At 39.8% G+C, this 24,843-nt stretch overlaps 1 protein-coding gene across 2 annotated transcripts; it reads left to right on the top strand.

The window, feature by feature from the left end:
- The first annotated feature begins 359 nt into the window (after positions 1-359).
- Positions 360-22,222, top strand: Tiprl (TOR signaling pathway regulator). 2 transcript variants are annotated; one of them, XM_034513671.2, is made up of 7 exons: positions 360-668; positions 5,409-5,588; positions 6,254-6,353; positions 11,065-11,196; positions 17,323-17,418; positions 19,457-19,519; positions 21,241-22,222. In XM_034513671.2, exons 1-7 carry the CDS (start codon positions 565-567, stop codon positions 21,379-21,381), a joined length of 816 nt encoding a protein of 271 aa, XP_034369562.1. In that variant the 5' UTR covers positions 360-564; the 3' UTR covers positions 21,382-22,222. The 2 variants fall into 2 exon arrangements, with proteins under 2 accessions (XP_034369562.1, XP_076797634.1); XM_076941519.1 differs by lacking the exon at positions 360-668 and adding an exon at positions 882-995.
- The last annotated feature ends 2,621 nt before the right edge of the window (positions 22,223-24,843 follow it).

The raw sequence follows: 24,843 nt of genomic DNA, 5'->3' as shown, positions 1-24,843 counted from the left end.
ATTTGTCGTTCCTTTCTCGGTATTAAGAATTGAACACAAGGCCTCGGCGGGCAAGGAAGTGCTGCTTTTCCACTGAGATGCAAGGTGGAGCTACTATCTGTCTTTGGCTCAAAGGCCGCTGTTGGTGCTGGGTCTCCTAAAAGCTCGGGACGTCGGGCACGTCCTCTTCACCACGACTCAGAAGCACAAGAGGTGGTGACACTGCTTGGGAGTGGTCAGTAAGGAGTAAGGCAGAGAAAGAAGCTCGGGGCTCGGGATCCCGAAAGACCAATTCCCACGTTCACTCTGGGGTAACGTCATCCGAAGAATTCAGGGCGGAGCGCTTAAGTCCCGCCCCTCAGCGTCTTCACGTAAGAAGTGAGTCACCCTGAGCTTGTGGCTGGTCCCGGAAGTAAAACCAGGAGGGGCGGAAGAGACGGCGGAAGGGCGGGCCCACGGCGCGGCGACGGGGGGCGGGGCCGAGATGGTAACGGACGCGCCCTGGAGCCGCGCTGCAGGAAGGGCCATACTGTGACCGCTGCCGCAGGCGCTTGCTCCGAGTAGCCCTGCGGCTCCCCTTCTGCCATGATGATCCACGGCTTTCAGAGCAGCCACCAGGACTTCTCCTTCGGGCCATGGAAGCTGACGGCGTCCAAGACCCACATCATGAAGTCTGCGGATGTGGAAAAGTGAGGCTGTGGGGCGGGGCTGGGCCGAACCGGGCCGGGTCGGATCGGTGTCCGGGCTGGATGTGGGACGGGCTCGGTGCAGCTTCACGCGTTTCTTGGGGCCGCAGGCTCGATCCTGCTGACCGACCGTTGATTGACAACTTCAGTAAATGGTCCTGTCCCCCCTGCTCGCGACCTCTGCTTGCTAGAACTGTCGCTTCGCAGGTTTGAACTGAGCACGGTTGTTTTGGTGGACTTCACCCCTCGTCGCTCCTTTTTTCCTACCTAAGCCTGCGCCACCTTTCTGGGCGCGGATGACCTGTTTCCTTGCGGGCAATGACAGAAATGGTATTTGTGTTTAGCTTTTATTTTGTCTGGTTCTGTGGTGGGCTCTTGAGGTTCTGAACACGGAACATTGGGTATGACAGACTTCATAGTTCGTGAGACTGTAGCATTACTGTGTGACTGACTATTTAGGACGAAGATACAGATCCGGAGCGATTTCAGGTTTTTTTTTTTTTTTTTTTTTTTTTTTTTTTTTGCAGACCAGGTGCTGTGATTAAGCACTTGAGATAGGGAAGATGAAAGATAAAAGTCCCAAGGAATGCATAGTTTCGAGAGAGACCGTTATATTATTGTGTGGCTGTTTAGGATGAGGATGCATATAGATGTATATATGTGTGCGTGTGAGGGTCAATGCATCTGGGCAGAATCTTGATCAAGTCTGGAAACTGGGTGGCCTTGTAAAGCCAGCACTCAGAGTAAGCTCTGAGGTGTTTGGGGATGCCTAAACTGTATCTTGACAAAGTTTGTTGGGGGTGGGGGGGACACGTCCTGGCAGAGTGTTGCCGCTCCCGTCATTGGACAGTTCTCTGTCTTGCTAAGAAGTTTGAATTTTATATAATAGCTACCAGGTATAGTTTTACTCAATATCTACTTGCATTATGGTTGTGACTGAAAGATTTCTTGGAGGTGTTGTAGAGGATGAATTGAAGAGGTGGAATACTGGAAAGGAGGCCAGTAAGCAAGCAGGAAGGATGATAGAAACTAAGATTAAGTGCTGAAATTTGGTGGCCAACTAATGTATAGTAAGAAAAAGGGAGGCTCTACAGGACCTTTTTTTTTTTTTTAATTTACATATGTAAAAGAATCCTTTTAAGAACATGTTGTTTCAAAGGTTATAAATTCAGGATGTGTTTTTAATAGAATTATTTTTATCGTATGTGTATGAGTGTTTTGCTACATTACATGTGGGCCTGGTTGAGGCGGGGGCTGGAAGAGGGGGCTGGATCCCCTGAATCTTAAACAAGGCCCAAACACCTCATTTCTAATGTTTGGCTTTGCCTTTAACAAATAGATATTACCAATGATAGAACTGAAAGAGAGCATTTGAAGCAACCTACCTTAATAACAGTGATTCTTTTACTTATGTAACTGGAGTATTATGCATGACTACTAAATTTTTCCAGATAAACTGGTAAAACCCAAGGAGCTACCTTTATTATTTCATATTTGATCTAATTCAGGGAAGTAGTTAAAACCTGTATTTTACAGATTCATCTTATGGATATCAATCTTTCATTGTACTTAATCTTTTAGTCATTTAATATTTTCCATCCCTTAAAGGTTAAAAATAAATTTTACCTAAATTTATGGTGAAAATGTGCCATTTCACTGTTCTTAATCTTCTTAAAAATATGCAGCTTAGAAACCTTAGTTACCAACAGATAAAATAGAGTATGCACCCAGTTTTTGTCTTAATATACATCTTAAATATTTTCCCATCTTTTCACTAAATAATTTAATGGTTTTATAATATTTCATCATATGGTTACAAATTTATATAAGCATTTATTTTTTGTTTGTTTGTTTGAGACAAGAGCTCCACATAGCCCTGGCTGTCCTAGAACTATGTAGATCAGGCTGCCATCAACTCACAGAGATCTGCTTGCCTCTGCCTCCTGAGTGCTGGGGCTAAAGGTATGAGCCACCATACCTGGCTTATTTATTGGTAATTGAGATAGAGTCTGTCTACATAGTCCTGGTGCCCTGGAACTCACTATGTGTAGGTAGACTGCCCTTGAATTTGAACTTGACCTGCCTGCTCCATCTCCCTGAGTGGTGAGATTAAGGGCTGTGTCATCTTGCCTGGCTGTTTAACCATTTATTTATTTATTTTGTCCTTGGCTGGGCAGTGGTGGCTCACACCTTTAATCCCAGCACTCTGGAGGTAGAGGCAGGTAGATGATCTGTGAGTTGGAGGAGAGCCAGGGCTACAGGGAGAAAAACCAAAAACATACAACCCTTTTCACTATTAGAACAGAAGTTATAAGTATTAGTATGTATAATCAGCCTCTCTGTACTTGGGGTTATTTTGTATAGATATCTTACAGTTTATAATCTAAGTCAGAAAGTCTGAATCTGATTAAATTTTTTGAATGTTTTGCTTGATTGTAGCCCCAGGGAGGATATAGGTGTCCTAGAGAGTCTAGTAAGCCAGTGTTGTGGCCGCAGGGTAGACGATGAATCTCCCTAGGGAGCTCTCAGCAAGTGTTAGTTTCTACCTTACTTTGATGGGCTTGCTTCTTTTCACCACCAGCTTTGAAGTTTCTTAGAAGTTGAAATTTCTACCAGAAGAATTGGTTTTCTTCTGTACAAGCGACGGGCTTCATTATCTTTTCTTCAGTGCTGTTATTGATACAGTCCTGTGAAAGCTCAGAGTTAGCAGAACATGGGAACACAGTGCATTAAGTCATCTCCTAGGCAATATTTTAGCTCTTTTAGTTTTAAACTGTTAGGGGCCTTTGATGACCCAGAAATGAGAGAGATGTTTCCCATAAAGACCTGTATTTCTTCCCTCTTAAACCTAACTTATTTTTATTTGATCATACTGGATTTTTTTAAAAAATTATTGATTTTAATATATACACAAAGACCATTTTGGTATTAACTGTATTTGTTTGTTTTTCTAGCTTGTAGTAGATTAGAAACCAGTTGAGAAGTGTATGGATAACTGAGGGATAGAGCCTTCATTCTGGATAAACTGAAGTTCTACACACTTAGTTTACATGGCACAGCCAATATGTTCTTACATATGAAGATCACTGCCAAGAAATGGCAAAATGGTTTATGTTTTCTGCTTAAGGACACAGAAAAGTCAACAATTTAAATTAGATAATTTTAATGCAGCCTTATCAGAGTCTTATCTGTTTATCTGTACTTATGTAAATTTAACAGTTTATCTGCAGAATTCCCAAAAGGAAAAAATTTATCTTTACCAACAATCTCCCTACACAGATGGAAACACTAGACAAATCCTGGTGTATTTTAATTAGCAACTCAGACACGTAGTTAAATATACACTTTAAGAACCTTTTATGAACCATAAGGCCAGCCAGTTAGCCTCCCGCCTGCTCTCCTTCCCTCCCTTCTTCCTTCTTTTCCTTCTTCCTTCCCTTATTTCCTCAGTCTTTCCTTCCATTTTTGAATTTTTGGTGAAGCCCTAGCTGTCCAGGAACTTGCTTTATGAGCCATGCTGGCCTCAGATTTACAGACATCTGCCTCCTGAATGCTGAGACTAAAGATGTGCGCCGCCGCTGCCGCCGCCTCCACCACCCCCCCCAACCTGGCTGATCCCTATCTTCATAAAACAAAAACATTTTATGTTAGTGACAAGAAGTTTATAGTTCATAGAATAGTAATCCAATAGCTAAGGCTTGGCTCCTGAAATCCTTATCTCATGGTTAGAAGGTATTGACTCAGGGAATCCTGTTAGGTAGTAGAAAACTTAGGACCTGGTAGCTTGAACAGCTTTGGTAATTTATATTTTTTGTTGTGAGCCCTCTCTCTAGCCCTAGAACTTGTAATTTAAACAACTGATTTGTATGTTCTTTCTTTATCTCATTTCTTATATGTATGCTCTATCTTTTTGTATTACAGGTTCAACAGGAACCAGAAAAATTAATTACATAATGAGCAAAGTTTACCCAGTTGTACATTGCATACATCATTGTAAAATCTAGTGTACAAACAGTGGTTAATAAATAGTTTCATAGTTGTCAAACCCAGTTTTCAAAAGGACCAGTGAACTGGACAGCTCATCTCCTACTTAGAGGTTGGCAACTTAGAGGTTATAACTTAGTGACTGTGTGACAAAGCAGGCCTTGTGTTGTTAGACTGGCTTTTTAAAAAATTTTTAACCAGAAGCCCCACAACAATCTCACTTTTTCTTGACAACTTTTCAAGTATCAAAACAACAATAACAATACCATTCACAAATATCAAAACACACCGGTGTGTTACTGATTGGCGCCTCTGGCTTTTTGTAGATCTTCTAGGGAAGCTGCCCATCTAAGGCATGTTGAAAGGCATGGTCTAACATGTTGGATCAAGGCCTAATGTTCTACTAGTAGTTACATAGTCTTGAACTCTATGGGCTTTTCTTAGCACACAGAATGGTTTTGAGGATCAGGTTTTACAAGCAGTGCAATTGGAATTGGTCTTAATTATCTTAAAACAATGATCACTATCCAGTTCCTCGCTTTGGCTTTTCCCTATGTATCACTCACCACTCTCTGTCTTGCTGAGTTTAGTGCTGCAGAGATTTGATGATGAACAAGTAGGTGACGAAAGTGTCTTTTAGATTCATTATGGTCATGGACTTTTCAACTCCTCTGGAAAGTCAGAATTAAGTTGGGATGAAAAGGAAACAGAAGTGACCGGGGAACATAAGGAATCTCCCTGACCTTTGCTTCTGTATAGGTTAGCTGATGAACTGCATATGCCGTCCCTCCCTGAGATGATGTTTGGAGACAACGTTCTAAGGATCCAGCATGGCTCTGGCTTTGGAATAGAGTTCAATGCTACGGATGCACTGAGATGTGTGAACAACTACCAGGGCATGCTCAAAGTAGCTTGTGCTGAAGAGTGGCAGGAAAGTAGGTGAGAATCCGGGCAGTTACAGGCTCACCATAAAAAAAGTATTCAGTAAGGATATGTGTGCTTTATTACAATTAAACTTTACAACTGTATTATTCTAAAATTCATTTTTTCTGAGCCGTAAAACAAAGGTTAATTTTACTACTACTTGAAATATTCGTTAGGTTAAAGCACCCTTGAGCTGAGCTTTGTAGGTCTCCTTCAGTCCATCAGTACAGTGTACTTTAGCTTTCTGTTTTTAAAGAAAAATGTTTCTTGTAATTTTTATTGAATATTTGTGGGGTATTAAAACTAAGAAAAATGGTTGGTTGGTTGGTTTTGCTAATTAAATTAGCAATATTTATTTTGTGCCTATTGTATATATCCTATATGCTTTGAAGGACAGAATGAAATGTAAGCTTTGAATCATGTCTCAGGAAGTGTAGAACCATCTAGAAAGAGTGTATCAGCTCATGACAAGTTAAATAACAATAAAGGTTCAGAAAACAGTAAAAAAGGTTTTATGCTAGTGAGTGACAGTATATGCCTTTAGTAGGATGTTTTATATTATATGTGTCTTAGTAGAGTATTTTATTTTACATATAAAACATGTAATTTAGTTGCATATGAACACTGATATATATTTTTTTCCTCTAAATTTCATCATCCTTTTTGTTTTGGTATTTGAGGACGGAGGGTGAACACTCCAAAGAAGTTATTAAACCATATGACTGGACCTATACAACAGATTATAAAGGAACGTTGCTTGGAGAATCTCTTAAGTTAAAGGTAAATCTGAACCTTTGTTTTTATGAATTATTAATTTTCTTTGGTAATCCTAGCACTGTATCTTAGCTGTGGTTATTATTTTCCCAACTCATTTCATCCTGCTTTTTGCTTGTGGCAGGCTTTAGAGCCCAATGTGAGGGACTTTTGTTTATTATCATTATTATTGTAAATATTAATTAATTAGTGAAAAAGAAGACTATTACAAGATTTAGCCAGTTTCCTTTTTTCTCCTTTTTGGGTTCAGTCTTACGGGGCTGGTGTTGAACTTTTGGGCTCAGGTGTTCCTCTCGCCTTGGCCTCCTCAGTGTCTGGAACTATAGGTACGTACATTCCTGCCTGGGAACTATATTCATTCTTTATTTATTTTTTAATTTAAGTAATTAAATTTTAAAGCAGTACTTTTTAAAGTTGGTAAGCGCTTACTTTGCCTTGGTGTTGACGGTATAACAGCCAAGAAGCATCTGTCCTTGGCAATGCATTATTATGTGGTTTATATAGAAACTCCACTGATTTTAAATTTGGTATGACTTTAGATGAGTTACTTTTTCATTCTTCTTCCTTTCTTTTTTGTATTTTAGTTTTTGAGACAGGGTCTTATGTAGCCTTGGATGGCCTACTCTATTTAGACCAGGCTGGCCTTGAACTCACAGATTTGCCTGCCTCTGTCTCCCTGGTACTGGAATCAAAAGCATGTGCCACCATACCTGTCTCTTTAGGTGAGTTATTTAATCAAGACTAGTTACTGTTGCTGACAGATTGAGTAAATGATAATGCCTACCCACAGCAGAGTTTTATATGAATAGTTCACAAGCAAATTCTAATTATAACGTGTTAAAGTGTTGTGTTGAGTTGCGTCTGTGTAATCTCTGCTCCAGAAGAGCTTCACTGAGAGTGTGGAATTGGTTGCTCTACAACAGCTGCATTTTAAGGTCTTCTAGTAAGGCTGAAGTGAAACAAACTTAGGTTGTGTGTCCATCAGACATAAGGAACAAGATTGTTTTAGTTTAAACTATTTTCCCTAAAAGTTATTTAGGGCTGGTGAGATAGCTCAGTGAGTAAAGGCTTGTGCTGCCAGTGACCTTTGCTTGGTGGCAGGAGAGAACCAATACTTGCAAATTTTCCTCTGACCTGCACTCACAAGCTTTGGCACATAGAACCCACACACATACATATTACACCCAGATTAAAAAATTTTTTTCCCCAAGACAGGGTTTCCCTGTGAAACCCTGGCTGTCCTGGAACTTGCTCATAGATTGGGCTCCACCTGTCTCTGTCTCCTGAGTGCTAGGATTAAAGGCGTGGACTACCATAGCCCAGCAGATGACATTTTTTAAAGTAAAAGTTATTGGCAGCTAAAGTTAACTGGACATGTGAGGTCGTGGATGAAATCCTTGCCTATGCACAATGTTTAGTCTCAGCAAATAGAAACTAATTCTTCTTAGTTTCTCCCTCTCCAAACTTGTCTGTGTGCTTCCAGGACAGAAACACGATTTTTGAGAAAATACATGTTAACTCATTTATTCATTTATTCATTTCATCAGACATATGGTGAAACTTTGCTCTGTGCCATTGGTAATTCTAAAAGCTATTGGTATCCTCCAGTGAGAGGTGAGGTGATTTTTTTTTTATTCTTTAAAGAACTGGAAATTATAGTCTCTTCTGATAAAAGAACATTGCAGCGAGTATAGGTCATTGATGTTTTGTTGGCAGGAATGAGGAAAATAGATTTTTTTAAAACCTCATGTAGTAGTGATGATGATTATTTTATGGATTCCCATGGGAAAAGCTACATTAGCTGTAAGTAGCATCAGCAACAGGAACCTATGATGTAATTCTTCTCAGGTGTTGCTAAAAAATGTCAGTGTGATCACCCACTCTAGTAATGTGCTCAGGCTTTGTCAGAATGTAAACTGTGTTTCAAATCAGCATCATATACCAGGTTGGCAAAGCCATTTGTGCTTGATCTCCCTCCCATCCTCCCTCCCTCCCTCCCTCCCTTCCTCCCTCTATCCCTCCCTCCCTTCCTCCGTCCTGTGTGTGTGTCTGTGTGTGTAGGTTCTTTTTTCTATCTTGCTTGAGAAGAGGTTTCTGGTTTTGCTGATGTGCATACTAGGCTCTGTGTCTAGCAGGCTTCTGGGGATTCTTTTGACTCCACCCCTAGGCGCACCAGTGTTACAGACATGCACTATTGGGTCTGGCTGTATGTAGGTTCTGGGGAGATTGCATTTTTAGGCTTTGTCTTTTGAGTCATCTCTCCACAGTTTGATATTGCAAGCTATTTTGATATGGACAATACCAGATCCCATGTGTAAAGTATTTACTGCACTATCTGTTGCACAACAAAGACCTCAACAAATGCTCTCAAATACCAAGTCACTGTGTTTATTGAAATACCGGGAATGAAAGAAGATGCTTTGTCATCTAAAATTGATGCGTGTGGAGGTTTTCAAATGTCTTTGTTGTTTGTTTTTGTGTTAAATGGAATGACTGAGACAGGAGAGGCGGCTCAACAGTTAAGAGTACTTGCTGCTCTTGTGGAGGACCCAGGTTCATTTCTCACAGATAGTGGCTCACCACCATCTAATTCTAGTTCCAAGGGATCTAATGTTCTCTTCTGACATGTGTAGGCACCAGGAATACATATGGTGAACGTACATACATGTAGGCCACTCATGTATGTACAAACACTCATACATATGAAATAAGTAAATCTAAAATATAATCTTTTTTAAATGGAAAGTTTTCCAGGTAAAAAATTAGAATTTTGTTCTTTAGTACTCAAAGTAACCTTGCAGGGCAGGTACTGGTGTCCTTATTTGTAGATGATTTGAGATAACACACAGCCCTTAATTTATGGTTTTAAATATTTGTTATATGTAGATGACTTCCATAGGAATTTATGAGGGTTTTTGTTGTTTATTATTTTTTAAGAGTTATTAATTTATTTTATGTATATGAGTGCTCTATCTGAATTACACTTGCATGCCAGAAGAGGGCATCAGATCACATTATTGATGGTTGTCAGCCACCATGTGGTTGCTGGGAATTGGACTCAGAACCTCTGGAAAAGCAGCCAGTGCTCTTAACCACTGAGCTGTGTCTCCAGCACTTTTTGGTTTTTTTGTTTGTTAGCTTTGTTTATTCGAGACAGAGTTTCTCTGTGTAGCCCTGGCTGTCCTGGATCTCACTCTGTAGCCCAGATTGGTCTCAAATTCACAAAGATCCATTGCCTCTGCCTCCGCTGTGCTGGGATTAAAAGTGTTCATCACCACCACCATCACCCAGCCTTTGTTGTTATCTTTAAAATTTGTACATATACTACCAGATGAGATTTTAAATTCTGAAATTGTCCTCATAACATTCTTCAGGGGCTGGAGAGATGGATCAGTGGTTAAAAGCACTTGTTCTCACAGGGGACCAGGTTTGGCTTCTGGCCTCAAACCTTCTGTTATTTGTTTTCTTCTGGCCTCCAAGGGCACCACATACACATAATGTATTTACATACATGCAGGCAAAACATGCCTACACATGAATCATTAAAACACCCCTCAAAAGCTCTGTATGTATAGGAGGTATACATACATTAGTAAAATATATTTTCTTAGAGAGTCAAAATGTTGGGACATTGGCATTAGAACAGAGAGTCTGTCCCTTGCTTTCTGAGCCTTGCTTTTTAGTTCTGGAAGTAGGTTGTGTGTTATGTGTATTTTATTGTTGTCTCCTTTTTTGGTTGTTTAACTTTTACTTTTTGGGCTGTAGTATGGCATAAGAAAAGGCCACTCACAAAGTTTTGGTAACCTTAACCTGACTAGATTCATGTCCAACTTTGTGTTTATTGCTGGCCCTAAGATGATGGTGTGAGAATATGATTAATGAAGTAAATTAAATTCCTAATACTGTGCCTGTCCCATAGTGATGTACCTATATATGGCTGTTTGCTTCTTGTTTAAATAAATGATTCTGTAGGACAGTAGCCATGAAAGGTCATTTCTTTTAGCTGCATTGAATCTTTTTAATAAAATATGCTTGGTGTTCATGTGTTTTTAAAGTTTTTTTTTTTTTTTTTTTTTTTTTTTAAAAGCACATTGGAATAGTTGTTCATGCACTCTGACTTAATATTTTACCTCTAAAATTTATCAGCTTAACAATTCCTAAGTATATATAGTTGAGAAGGGTTAATTATGTTAACATGGTTGTGTAACCAGTTTCACCAGTATGGGGCTTACATGCAGGAACCACCACGCCTGGCTTTTTTATGTGGGTTCTGGGGATTAAACAGGTTGTTACACTTTTGCTGCAGGCACTTTATTTCCCAGCTCCTGAGATACATGTAATTTTAATGGAAAGAAGTATTTTCTAGTTCCAAATGAGTATATTCGAGTCCTTTTAAATAGCATGAGGCTACACTTACCTTTATGGAAGCTGTTTTAACTTATGCGGATTTTCAGTTGATAATTTTCTCACCTTCAGAACAGAATGCTTAATTTTATTCTGAGATGGTATATTTAGACCAAGTTTTGATACCACATCAGAATATCAGTAATCTGAAGTGTTTTTCAGACTTTCAGAGTGGAGGCAAAGTCTAATATTCAGTGTCCGCAGTTCCCTCCAAGCTTAGAAGTATCTGCTGATGCAGTGCAGAGGTGATAAAGCTTTCCTGCAGCTCTAGCTCTGTACATTAAAAGTCTTCCTTGACAATTGTGTATTTCAGGTTGTACCTACAACAGATCATATAGATACAGAAAAACTGAAAGCCAGAGAACAGATTAAATTTTTTGAAGAAGTTCTCCTGTTTGAAGATGAATTGCATGATCATGGCGTTTCCAGCCTGAGTGTGAAAATTGTGAGTACTCAGATTCACTCATCCTCCGTTTACCAGTGGCTAGCATGATGCCTCGTAAAGTGTAAGTCTATAGCACAACTTTGCGAAACGTCATTATGAAATTTATCGAAAACAATGATATTCAGTCTTTAAAAATATACCTGCCCAGCTACTTTGTAGACTATTTGCTTATTATTTGACTTGACTGAATGAAAACTGTGACTTAATTCTCATGTTTTTCATTAAGAATGATATTTGTAGAATCTGCAGGTAGCATGTTGGAGGGAAGCTTTATGTATTTATTTTTAGATTTATTTTATGTTTGTGAATGTTTTGCTTTCATGTACCATGTGAGTGCCTGGTGCCCTTGGAGGTCAGAAGAGGACATTGCATCCCCTGAAACTGGAGTTAGAGATGGTTGTGAGCCACCATGTGGGTGCTGGGAATTGAACCCGGATCTCTGGAAGAACAGCCAGTGCTCTGAACCAGAGCCATCTATACAATAGGATTCCATTTTTAAGAGTGCCTAGATGGATTTTGATTAGACTAGGGCTCTTTCTAGACTGGTGTCTTCCTAGCACTGCAGCAGATGTATTCTAAATATAAATGTTACAGGTTGTGACTGAAGGTAAGTAAGCAGGAAGTCCGGGAGCTGTGCGTGGGAAGTTGAGGAACTGGACTGTTTTCAGAGAGGAGTGCATGAAGTGAGCAGCATGCTTTGCAGAGGGATAAACATTTGCTCTTAGCAGTTAGGCTCTTGCTACTCTCCTTGTCAAGAACAATTAGGGTAAATGCTTAGAGTACATGAAAGATGGAGAGATAGACAAGTGTGCTTGTAGATCATACTTGCAAAGGATTCAGAGGAGAAAATAAGAGAAATGGCTAATAGAGACTATGACGTTGACAGCCGTGTGTGTAACTGTGGGAAAGACTTTAGTGTGCTCTATAGGTGCTCATAGGAGCTTGTGGCTTATGGAGGGAGGAAACAGAACGGATGGATTTTTGAGGATGAGGACTAGATGAGGCAGACCTTAAAACTTAGCTATGTGGGAGACAGACCTCATGTTATGCGCTTGTCTGCTTATCAGCTAACTGAGGAGAATGTTAGGCGTTCTTACTCCAGTTTTGGAAGTGGAGAAATGGAGGACAAGAGATACTAATTAATTTACCCAGAGTCAGACATACAGTTCTACTTTGTGCTTGCTCAAAATCCTCTAGGATTAGCCTTGGACAGGAAGGCAGACATACTTTGATAGCAGTAGTAGGACAGAGTGATGGGGTTTGGGTTTGTCAGCTTCTGTTCCAGTGGGTTTGGGTGTGTTCTAAGCACATTAGAAATTTGTCTTAACATTTCAAGGCAAGGAACATTTCCATTTAAAAAGAATGTTTTGTATTCTTTGAAAGTTACATATATTTTTACACATACATTGGTCATATCCATCCACCACTATCTTCCTCCAAGCCTCCTAATGCCCTTATCCATCTCTCCAACATTATGTTCTTTTTTTATTATTAATAAACTACTGAGTCGCTGGGCGGTGGTGGCGCATGCCTTTAATCCCAGCACTTGGGAGGCAGAGGCAGGCGGATTTCTGAGTTCGACTCCAGCCTGGTCTACAGAGTGAGTTCCAGGACAGCCAGGGCTATACAGAGAGACCCTGTCTCGAAAAACCAAAAAATAAAATAAAATAAAATAAAATAAAATAAAATAAACTACTGAGTCCAGATGGTGCTGCCCATATGACGTGGGCATGTGGCTGTCCACAGGTTTTAACCAAGCAACCTAACAGCAGCCTCATCTCCAGACCAGACATGAGTGCTGCTTCACTCCCTCAGTAGCTGTCACTACCACAGCTCCTCAGCTCCTCCAGTGCGGTGGGAAGGTTTTTTTTTTTTTTTTTAAACATAGTACACTTACTGTGTTGTACTTTATGTTGGGAAAGTAGATAAAAAATTTGTGAGAATGGGTGGAGCTGGTAAGGGAAGTGGTCCCTGCGCCGAGTTTTAGATGCATAAACTTCAGCTACATATTGATAAGTGTTCTGATCTAGTGATATCATTCATTGGTAATTAATTCAGGCTATATTGTTGACTCCCGTTGGCAACCATTTCTACAACCTTTACTAGGTGCCTTTCTCTGAAAGCCTGTCCTTTCCCTTAAAGCACTGCTTCTCAACCTTCTTGATGCTGTGACCCTTGAATACAGTTCCTCATGTTGTGGCGACCCTCAACCATAAAGTTACTTCGTTGCTACTTCATAACTGATTCTGCTACTGTTATGAATCATAATGTAAATATCTGATATATAGGATATCTGATGTGTGGCCCTATGAATGGGTTGTTCAACCCCCATCTCTCCAAAGGGTCATGACCCACAGGTTGAAAACTGCCACCTTAGAGCTTTCTCTGATTTAAAACACACTTTCTTGATTTCTTTCAAATAAAACCTTTAGCACAACTTACTTGTAGTTTAATAAGGCTTTGGAAAGACTGTCTTACATCCTCCCAATTGCCAGGAGTTTGACTAAGAAGGTTCAGTTAGTGTTTTGTTCCTGGTCACATCTAAGGTTTGTTACCTTTTATATTGCTTTACTTTTTAAAAGGTCTTGGAATTATTTGGAATAATAGTAGTGTTGTATTCTTGCTTGCTGTTGGAGCCTTGCCTGGAAAGCCATGAGGATGTTTGCTGTGGACTTCCTGGATTATGCGCTCGTTATGTTTACTCCTTGGTTTCCTTTTGTTTGTTTGAGTTTTTTGGTTTATGTTTTTGTCTTTACGACACGGCTAGCCTCAAACTCTCAGAGATCCGCTTGCCTTTGCCTCTTAGGTGCTGAGATTATTAAAGGTGTGTGCCACCAAGCCTGGCTTATTTCATGGTTTCTAAGGTAATTATAAACCATCCTAAAAATGCTACTGAAATAACAAAAACTATTTATATGACAATATAACATTTTCTTTTCTAAATATTTTTACTTACTAAATTTCTCCCCCACCTTAAATTTCAAGTTCTAGATCTAGAGAAGCTTTGCTTTTGTAAGAAAATCAAACTTCCCATGTAGAGCAGTTCCTTCTGGAGAAAGGTGGAGGGCTGTGTGCACACTGAAGGCTGAGCAGTTGGCATTTGCCTACTTGGGTATTGAGTTTTAATCATTTATGAGTATCATTACATATACTTTATTAAATATTCAGAGGTTTTTTGTTTCTAAATTACTTTTCTTATCAGCACATGTGTGCATGGATATGTGGGAAGGGTGTCTACTGAGATCAGACTCAGAACCTTGCACATGGTTGGCAAGTGCTTATTGTAGCAATGCTGTGTGCACGTTAGAGTTTTATGGCCATAATAGTTTACTGTATTCTATACAGCTTATATAACTTGTCTAGTAAAAGATCTAAAAATCTACTTTGATTTTAAATGTTACTTAGTTTTCAACTTTGAAAAAAGGCATTTTTTTTCTCTTTTTTTAAAAGATTGATTTATTTATTTTATGTATGTGAGTACACTGTAGCTGTCTTTAGACACACCAGAAGAGGGCATCAGATCCCATTACAGGTGTTTGTGAGCGCTGGGCAGTGGTGGCGCACGCCTTTAATCCCAGCACTTGGGAGGCAGAGGCAGGCGGATTTCTGAGTTTGAGGCCAGCCTGGTCTACAGAGTGAGTTCCAGGACAGCCAAGGCTACACAGAGAAACTCTGTCTTGAAAAACAAAACAAAACAAAACAAAACAAAACAAAACAAAACAGATGGTTGTGAGCCACCATGTGGTTGCTGGGAATTGAACTCAGGACCCCTGGAAGAGCAGTCAGTGTTCTTACTGATGAGCCATCTCTCCAGCCCAAGCTTTTTTTGTTCTAAATTCTGAGTACTGGTGTCTCTGATGACTGTTACAGTCAGTGCCGAGTAGTCAGGAGTGAGTGGAGTCCATCTTCTGTTCTGTAATGACTGTTACAGTCAGGAGTGAGTGGAGTCCATCTTCTGCTCCAGTGCTTTCCTCGATCCAAGTATTGAATAGGAACATCCCTTTATCTCCGTGGGACAAAGAATGTGATGTCTGTGCAAACATAGTTTTGTTAGGAATGTCCTGTACAGAGAGACAGGCTATCCCAGACCATTCCATGTCCTCTCTTTACAGATGCCGTGGCAAGCTGGGCAGTTAGTTAGTAACTCGTTCTGCGCTCATAATTCAACCTTATGCTCGTTGTTTTGTCTTTTTAAGATGAGCTCTTACTAATTCATAGACATTACAGCTTTTAAGTGCAATATAGATGTCATAACTCACCTTTTTTCTAGTTATTTACGATAGTACCTTAATTATAAAAGAAAGTTTGAGATGACAGACATAGACTAATATGCTATATTTTTAATATGTAATTGGATAACTTCAGTGTACTGAGGAGGAGGGAGCAGTTAGCTACTTAGACCCACATGCCGAGTAACTAGGACTTGACGGCTAAACATGTAGCTTGACAGCTACTCAGCACAGGCTGTGCTGACCATAGCTGCAGCTTTTCAAAATGGCGAGGAAGCTCTAAAGAAGAACCCTCCCTGCTTTTGGGTGAGATTTGTATTTATAAGATTGTCGTGTAATTTGTAATAGATTTATTTTAACCTATGTAAATGCCAGAGGAGATATTTGATAGCCCAGCATGCAAAAGAGCCTAATTGGTTGCACTGAATTGGAGTGAACTGGAGCACTGTGTGATCTTACTTTATGTAAAGTGAGTGAACATAAGTTGCATCAAAGAAGGAAGTGGTTCTTTCATTTTGGTAGTATTGATGCATGGTATCAGTATCTTTAAAGGAACATTGTATTTATAATACATGGGTATGTTTTGAGTCATGTATGTGTATTTATTGTGTGTATGTGTGTGTGTGTCATGAGTGTTCAGAGGCCAGAAGTTAGTATTATGTATCTTCTATTGCATTTCTACTTGATTTTTTTGAGAAAGGGTCTCTTACTGAATGTGGATTTTGCTGATCTTGTCACTGCCTTCTTGGGTCAAGATCTGAGGCACACGTGTTGCCTGGCTTTTACATGGGTGCTAGGGAGCAAACTTAAGCCTAATGTTTGCACAGAGAGCCTCACTGCTGGAGCCAGTTCCTCAGCCAAAGAAGTATGTGTTTCATTTTGTGTTTTGGTTGTGAGTACAGCTGTGAGCCTGCATATGTTTAAATGCACATGTGGAGACCAGAGGACAACCTTGAATGTTGTTCTTCGGGTACCATCCACCTTTTGTTTTTGAGACTGTCTCTCTCACTGGTCTAGAACTTAGCCAAATACACTAAGCTGGTGAGCCTAGGGATCCAGATGTCTGTTTGTATCTCTTTTCCTAGAAACCAACTTTCTCTTTATCTCAGGAAACTAAAACCATATTAAATAACCTGCTAAAGGCTTTGAGGTCAGTTGGAACTAGGGCGGAGAACCTCAAATCTAGTTGGTCCCTGACTTGGAATGCTTCAATTTATGGTTATTTGGCTTTATCGTGGTGCGTCAAAGTGATAAACATTCATTCTTCACTATACTTTGGTGTTAGGATTTTATTTCTGTGAACACCATGACCAAGGCAAGTCTTATAAAAGACAACATTTAATTGGGGCTGACTTGTAAGTTCAGAGGTTCAGTCCATTATCATCAAGGCAGGAACATGGCAACACCCAGGCAGGTATGGTGCAAGAGGAGCTGAAAGTTCCACATCTTCATCTGAAGCCTGCTAGCAGAATATTGACTTCCAGGCAGCTAGGACAGGGTATTAAAGCCCACTCCCACAGTGACACACCTATTCCAACAGGGCCACACATGATGGTGCCACTCCCTAGGACAAGTATATATAGGCCATCACATTTGGATTTTGGATTCTTATCTTTTCTTTCTTATCAATGTGTGCTATGATACTAACAATAGTCAAGTGAACTATATTGTGCCACTGGAAATGCCAGATACCCTGCATCCCTGCATTGCTGAGCTGTGACAATGAATAGGTCTGATGTATTAAATATTAAAAGCATCTTAGACAGGTATTTCCATAGACCAGAGAGAATCATTGTGAATTTGGATTCTTTTCAGTGTTTCTCTTTTTTTCTTATAGTAAAGAAATAAAGTCTGTAATTGTCATTAACATTTTAATGTGCTGTTCATTTCTCCCCAGAGAGTAATGCCTTCCAGCTTTTTTCTGCTATTGCGGTTTTTCTTGAGAATTGATGGGGTGCTCATCAGAATGAACGACACAAGGCTCTACCATGAGGTACTGCTGCTCACATGACGGATGCACTGATTGATCCTGAGCCTGCTCTGTTGTTTCAGTGTCACTTAAGAATTTGAGATTAAGTGATGTTTCTTGTTCTGTGATCATCTATTAACCCATAAATTAGAGTTCTCAAGTTTACTGACTACACATTGTTAATCAAACACTGTGCCTCTTTTTGTTAAAATTCTGACAATTGAAAAAATGTTTTATAAATAACATGTCCTGGGTAAGAACGCTTTGACCAAAAAAAAAGAGTATACATTTAACTTGTTTTTAAGGAAAACTGTTCCTTAGCTTCTATATAATGTTCCAATGTTAAACCCTTCTTCAGGACCAGATGGTGGTAGCATATGCCTTTAACCCAGTACTTGGGAGGCAGAAGCAGGTGGATCACTGGGGCCAAAAAACAAAAAACAAAACAACACAAAAAGAAATTCCACTTAAACTGCCTCCTGGAGTTTGTATTACAAGATTACTTTGTGGTTACTCTAAGGGTGGAAAACTCTGTCTTATGTTAAAAGTAACTGATAACATACAAGTCTTTGTCTTAAGTGTTAAGGAGGGAACAGGTTCAAATTGAGTTGTAAGAATTTTTCCAGTAGCTTTAGAGAACACTGGCTTTTCTGAATACTTAAGTTCAGAATTGGGATCACATAGGATGAAGAATTAGAGGAGACACCAAAACTATTAATTATGGTCATAGTAGCTCATGCTGTGATAACTGAGTCAGGAAAGGTTACAGCTCAAGTAAGGTACCCAGAAAGAGGCAGACTGGGGTTAGTTTGCTACCCCCCCCCAAAGTCCTTTATTTAAACAATTGTTTTCCCCTTGAAACAGCACAATGACTGTGATTATCCCCCATCCCCCTCTTCCTCTTCTCTTTGTTATGTAGCCCTGGCTATTCTAGAACTCAGTCTGTGGGTCAGGCTGGTCTCAGAGAACCACCTTCCTCTGCTGGGATTAAAGACACTTCTTACACACCCGGGAGCCTTTTCCATTTGTATAAGCAAATCCAAAATATTACATTTTTCTCTCCTCTAAATCTCAGAAATACTATTTATACTTAATTATATTTTTAATGAATTTATACTAAAAGGTTTTATTATACTGTAATTTATAAATATTTATCATGTAGTTGCTCAGAGTTGTATATACTCGAACATCCACAGCATTATTGTTTATATAACATGGAGGAACTTAATACATTTGATTGATCTGTTTATATCCATATAGTAGTAGCAGAAAAATAGACACCCATCAACATTGATGGTAGAGAATAAAATTGAGCTAATTTGCAAAGGTGATTATTTAGTGCTGATTTTTTAAAGTGTAGTGTGAACTTAATTTAAGAAATCATGTAGAGGTTTTGAAATAGGTAAGGCTATGTTATCAAAACTAGCTATGATTGATAAATTTTTTTCTTTATACTTTTACATTATTGACTCTTTATGGTGAACATTAAGTTTTGTTCTTATTTCTTATTGATATAAAAGACTGAAACATTAAAGAAATATAATTTTGTAGTTTTTTTAAACTGTTTATCCAAAAAGCAAATTGTAATAAATTGCATTTTTCTGTCTGTCCTTCCTTCCTTCCTTCCTTCCTTCCTTCCTTCCTTCCTTCCTTCCTTCCTTCCTTCCTTCCTTCCTTCCTTCTTTGTTTCTGGCTGCCTTAGAACTTACTGTGCAGACCAGGCTGGCCTAGAACTCACAGAAATCTGCCTGCCTCTGCCTTCCTAGTGGGCTGGGATTAAAGGCATTTACCACCATGCCTCACAAATGCACTTCTTTTAACCGAACTAACCTTAAAAGTCTTAAATGACTGAGTTTGAGGCTAGCCTGGTCTTCAGAATAAGTTCCAGGACAGCCAGGTCTGCACAGAGAAACCCTGTCTCACAAAACAAAATAAAACAGTCTTATATGAGAAAACTGTACAAGAGGTTGATTTTTTGTTTGTTTGCTTGTTTTTAGTCTGTTTTATAGGAAGGATTTAATAAATATATATATATTGTAATTTTTTTTATTTTTAAATATAGGCTGACAAGACCTACATGTTACGAGAATATACATCCAGAGAGAGCAAAATTGCTAATTTAATGGTAAATACTTAAATTTTAAGTGTTTAGATGTTGGATTTTAATAATTCATTTTTAAGTCTGGTATCCCCTCTAGTCCCATCCATTCAGCTAAATTTGCATCAGAAAATGTGTGTCAGGGACCAGCCTCTGCTTGGGGACAGGTTCTGAGAGAAGGGGTGTTGAGGGCTATAAAACTACTGGAAGTACAAGGGACAACCAGGTTGTGCTCTAGACTGCTTTCTCTTGCATGTCTGAAAAAAATCTCTGGATATCTCTTCTCTTGCAGATCAAAAGCCCAGTTTTAAATTTACATATCAATTCATTCATTACCCCAGGTTTCCTTTTGATTATCATGAATAGACAAGATACCCTTTCACCTTGGATTCAGCAAGCATAACTTTTTTTTTTTTTTTTTAAACATTACAGAAGAGTTCAGAAATATCTTCGTTAAGCATAGAGATAAGCTAGCTGGGTGAGGCCTGGACCTAAATTCTCTTTGTCCCAGGCTGATCTTGAACTCAGGAATCTGTCTACGTTTGTAAGCATATAAAAACTTGGAGTGGGATCTCCTTTGATCACCACTACCTAAATCTCTGTCTCCTTCCTTAGTGTCTTTCAGACAAGTTGGCTCACAGTGCAGGTGCTTTTATTCCTTTAGATTTGTGAATTCCCTCATATAAATCATTGTGCATCCTTATATTTTACATAGTTGAGAAACTATATGTATTTGAACTTGTTTTCAGAGTTCTTTTACAGCCTTAAGGGCTGCCCTCAAAGTCCCAGTGTTTACCATTTTACTGAATTAGTCACACCTTCGCCTCCTGGACTCATGGAAGCATTAACTCAACAGTGAGGACATTCCTTGAAGGAGGAATGTGAAAATATGTACATTATTATACAAACAAGCCTTAGTTCACAGCAGCCATGATACTCCTGGAGGCCCCATGTCCTTCTACCCTTACCAAGGCAAATGTGCCCATCCTGGGCTCTGCAGAGTGGATCTGTTGGAGTGCTGGAGATCTTTGCTGTCATCCATCTGATTCCCACTGTTCATTCTGGAGAAACTGACACACTGAGGTGTCACCCGAGTCCCATTGCTGTAGCTGGTGCCGTCGATGTTCCTCTGACTTAGCACCTTGATTGACACTCTAGAATGTTTATTGAATAATTTTTTCATTTTTTGAGATTATACTATAGTTTCATAAATTTCCTCTTTCGCTCCAAGGCCTAGCATGTCCCGTAATCCCCTTAATCTTTCAAATTCATGCTCTTTTTCTCTTCCATAATTGTTGTGTATGTACATTCTAAACATCTATGTATCTATAAAATAAGTATTTTTTTAACCATAGTACTTCCTCTGTCTGAATATAGAGTATGCTTGCGTTAGACTAGTTACTCAGTAACTGTCATAGAGTAGGCACTGAACTCTGAAGATCTGACTTTCACTTTACTCAAGCAACAGGAACTAGGGAGGGATTTGATCAAAATATGAGATTCTTTCAGCACTTACAGTAGCACTGTAAGTTATATGACACCAAGTTTCTTGAAGATCAGCAACACAGTTGAAAGATTCGATAATGGGAATACCTGTTATTTGGGGGAGCACTTAATGATGCTTCTGACATGGATGTGATGTTCCCAGTTTTGAAATTAGCATGCTTTGTGAACCAATACTAGAAGATTTCAGAAGTTGTCTGAGCCATAACTGAGAATATACTAATAAGATTTTATGTTTTTTCTAGCATGTTCCACCTTCCCTCTTCACGGAACCTAATGAAATATCACAATATTTACCAATTAAGGAAGCAGTTTGTGAGAAGTTAATATTTCCAGAAAGAATTGATCCTAACCCTGTGGACTCACAAAGTATGGCCTCAGAATAAAATGTGGTACAGCATACTCTCCATGTGGAACCTGACTGATACCTTGGCTATTTGTAGGGATATTTTTATTATGAGAATTAATTTCCTTGCTTATGCGCAGATTTTCTGTAGCCTTAAAGGAAAATAAAAGATTGTTGCAGGCAGGTTCCACTCAACTCCTATTTATACTGTTTTCAAGTTCCTACTCCAGAGTTACACGTGCTCTGGAGCTTAATTTGGATTGTTAACTCATCACAAATTGTGACCTCAACAGTGATGGTATGTGTCTCATGAGAGGGACATAATCTGCATCCATCCTGAAGCATCGTCTTCTACTGTGAAGAGGCTGACTTGTAAATGCCATCACTGAGCCCCGAGCCCGGTGACCTTCATAGGATTCTGACTGCATGCTGATGTGCTACTCTGGCTCTAGGCTGTGGGCTTTCTGGTGTTTATTCGCACTTCTGGAGAGTTGTGACATGTCACCTACGAAATTAATCTTGTATTCATTAGTTGGAGTTTCTGGGCAATGTATTGTGTGTGTTTGTACACACATGTATTTTTTAAATCTTTTCATTTAAATGTATTTGTCTCTGAGTAGTGTTAGATTACTTATTTTGATAATTCATTGTTAAAAATTGTGGAGAATTACAATAAAATAATTGACTTTTTTTCTTTAAAAAAAATTAAAGAGGCGGGCGGTGGGGAGGAGGAGAGTGCTTCTGAAGATTGTATTGGTGTATCCCTGTGAGGAGTACCAAGGTGTGTCCTTGGCCATTTCTAAATATGACATATGCCATTTTATATTTATTTGTCCAAGTGTCTTTTGTAAGAGGAGAATAAATAAGGAATTATGTATCAATAGTTTGCTATTTATTTCAGCTTTTCTTAGAGCTTAATTGAAGATTGGATTAGGATGTATCTTTCTCATTCATTCATCGTGTTTTGAGCCTATTCAATATTGCAGAGACATTTCCCATGCAGATTACAAATGGAAACTGGTAGGTAGTTACGAACATGATACCCTAGTTTGCCTCTAAGTGGTTGTCTCTCTTCTCCCTCTGCTCCTTCATACACAACATCCCATTCAGTTCTAAGTACCGTGTTATCTGATAAGGACTACATAATAAAGAGATAGAATGTGGTTAGTTCTTTTTACTGTGGGTGCTATGTTTGTGGATTCAACCAGTTCCTCTTTGAACTGGTTTCCCTCAGTTTTCCCTCTTTAAAAGGTTTAAGTGCCTTAGGGTGCTGTGGGGAAAGCTGCAATATGTTTTTCATCCCTATTACATCTGACAAAACGTACTTGTCCCTGGAGTTAGGAGTGGAGATTCCCTCTGGACAGGCAAAGAACAATTACTACCAAAGAAGGAATAGAAGCCAAACTTAACTGACTTGGATAAAGGGCTGGAGAGCAGCTTGGACCATAGTCCTATATGCAGAATACTGGAGGACTGCTGCCACCTGGGGTGGGAGGGTGGTTGTGGCATTCTTCACTTGGGACCACTGATTTAAAGTAGAGTTTCTTGGTTATTGCTGAATGAGGTGGGAATGTCACACCTTGTAAACCAGATGCCCTTGTCTACAACAGGCTAGCCAAGGTCAACAGAGAAAGCTTTCCTGTCCCCAAAGTGAGCCTGGGAGCCACTAGGTAAGAAGGAAACCAGTCTATGTTAAAGGAATAACAAAGAGTGGATCTATATCTCTTAATGGAGTAGGCATTTGAGGACTCTTAAAGTTGAAGAAGCGGATAAGCATTCCTTTAAAACGTAGGCTGCTGGGAAGCATGTAATTCCAGCTTCTAGTCTGAACTACATGGTGAGACTGAAGAAAGCCAAAGGCTGGAGATGACGCTCTGTGGTTGAGTGTGAATATGCTTAAGGGCATAGGTTCAATTCCCAGCACTGCAGAAACAAAAATAGGCTGTTAGCTGTGGCTTATGGGAACAGTCATACCTATGGGAATACTTAGTAATCATTTTGGTGATGAATGATTTAATGATGAGGGAACCTATTCAGTGGGAGCATTCACTTACATAACAAGGCAAATTGGAGATTTCTATTACTCATTTCTCACAATTGTAAAATGTATTATGGATACAAAACATTGTTCCTGATAATGCTTGTTCTAGAAACTAGAGGTACTCTTCCTTCTTACTGAATTCATTTTTCATTGGCTTGAAATTCTTTGAGAATTTTACACTTCTATACAGTGTGTTTTGATCTTATTTGCTCCCTATTTAATGTCTTCCTGGATCCACTCCTCCCCTACATGGACTTTTCCTTTTTTAACCCACTGAGTCCAATTATTGTTACCTATATACCTATGAGAGTGTGGGCACATCACTGGAGTATGGTTGGCCTACCAGGGCCACACCTTAAAACTGACTCCCCAGCTAGGGGTGGTGGCTCCGTGAGGCCCTCCCACCTCCATGTTGCACTGGCTTCATCTTGTGCAGGCAGCCACAGCTGCAGTGAGTCAGGAAACCCATCTTGGCTAAAAGACATTTTGACCCTTATTCTAACGTGCCTAACATAGCTTCCTTCTGTGATTCATAAAACACCAAGATGCTTGCACATAAGTTAAACATGAGGCTGTTTTGCCTTATAGCTTAGGAGGTTAGATGGTACTTGTGGAAAATCAGCCTATTGTGTGATACCTTTTTGAGGAAAACTGTTGAGAGGTGTTTGGATCCACGTGAGTTTTAAGGCTGTGTTAGTCTTAAAACGACAGGGCTCTGTGGTTGTATCATGGACACTGAGTGTCCCAGACCAAATTCCATCTCAACAAATACTCTTCGGCTTGGGTCTCCAACGCAGACTCAGAAAAGCATGAGGAGGTTGGTAATTTGAAAGACAGCAGAGAGGAGGAGAAGTAAGGAAGAAAAACCAAGTATGTGATGAATGGGTAGGTCCCCCGCCAGAGTCTTCTGAGACCCTGGGACACACGCTGCTTCACCAAAGGAGGGAAGGGAGGCTGGGCCGTTTACATTCCTGTTCTATAGCTGGGATGTGACTCTAGAAGGAGGGCTCTACTCTTGTAAATGCTCACTACCTACACAACGTACACATGCTTGCCTGTTAGAGAGGCTGTGTCCTTCCAGGATGTCCACTCAGTGCGGAGGAGACTGGGATAGTTGAGGGAGATTGTGGGTAAGGTGGCTGGGAAACACTGAGGGTTCCTCCAGGGGGAAGTTAGGCATGGCTGCTGTGGCTTCACAGTTCCTCACAGCGCGGCCCCAATGACACGAGAAAGTCCATGGGTTTTTACAGTCTTTAATGTGATGGTGGATGGATCGGATGCACCCCTCCCCCCCCAAACCCGAGGCAGACCTGAGAGGAGAGAGGATGGGGAAGAATGTTTAATTGACTCCACCCTCTGGCCTTCAGATACCCTCATTAGTATGTAAATCTCTCTAGGGCCTGAGGACTGTTCCTCCTGACTGTTGGCCATAGACCTCTCTCTGTGAGAATGCTTGTGGAG

This window comes from Arvicanthis niloticus, chromosome 10 (genome assembly GCF_011762505.2).
Source record: "Arvicanthis niloticus isolate mArvNil1 chromosome 10, mArvNil1.pat.X, whole genome shotgun sequence".
NCBI classification, from domain to species: Eukaryota; Metazoa; Chordata; class Mammalia; order Rodentia; family Muridae; genus Arvicanthis; species Arvicanthis niloticus.
The sequence above is the reverse complement of the archived record's forward strand: the minus strand, read 5'-3'. Positions and strand labels throughout refer to the sequence as shown.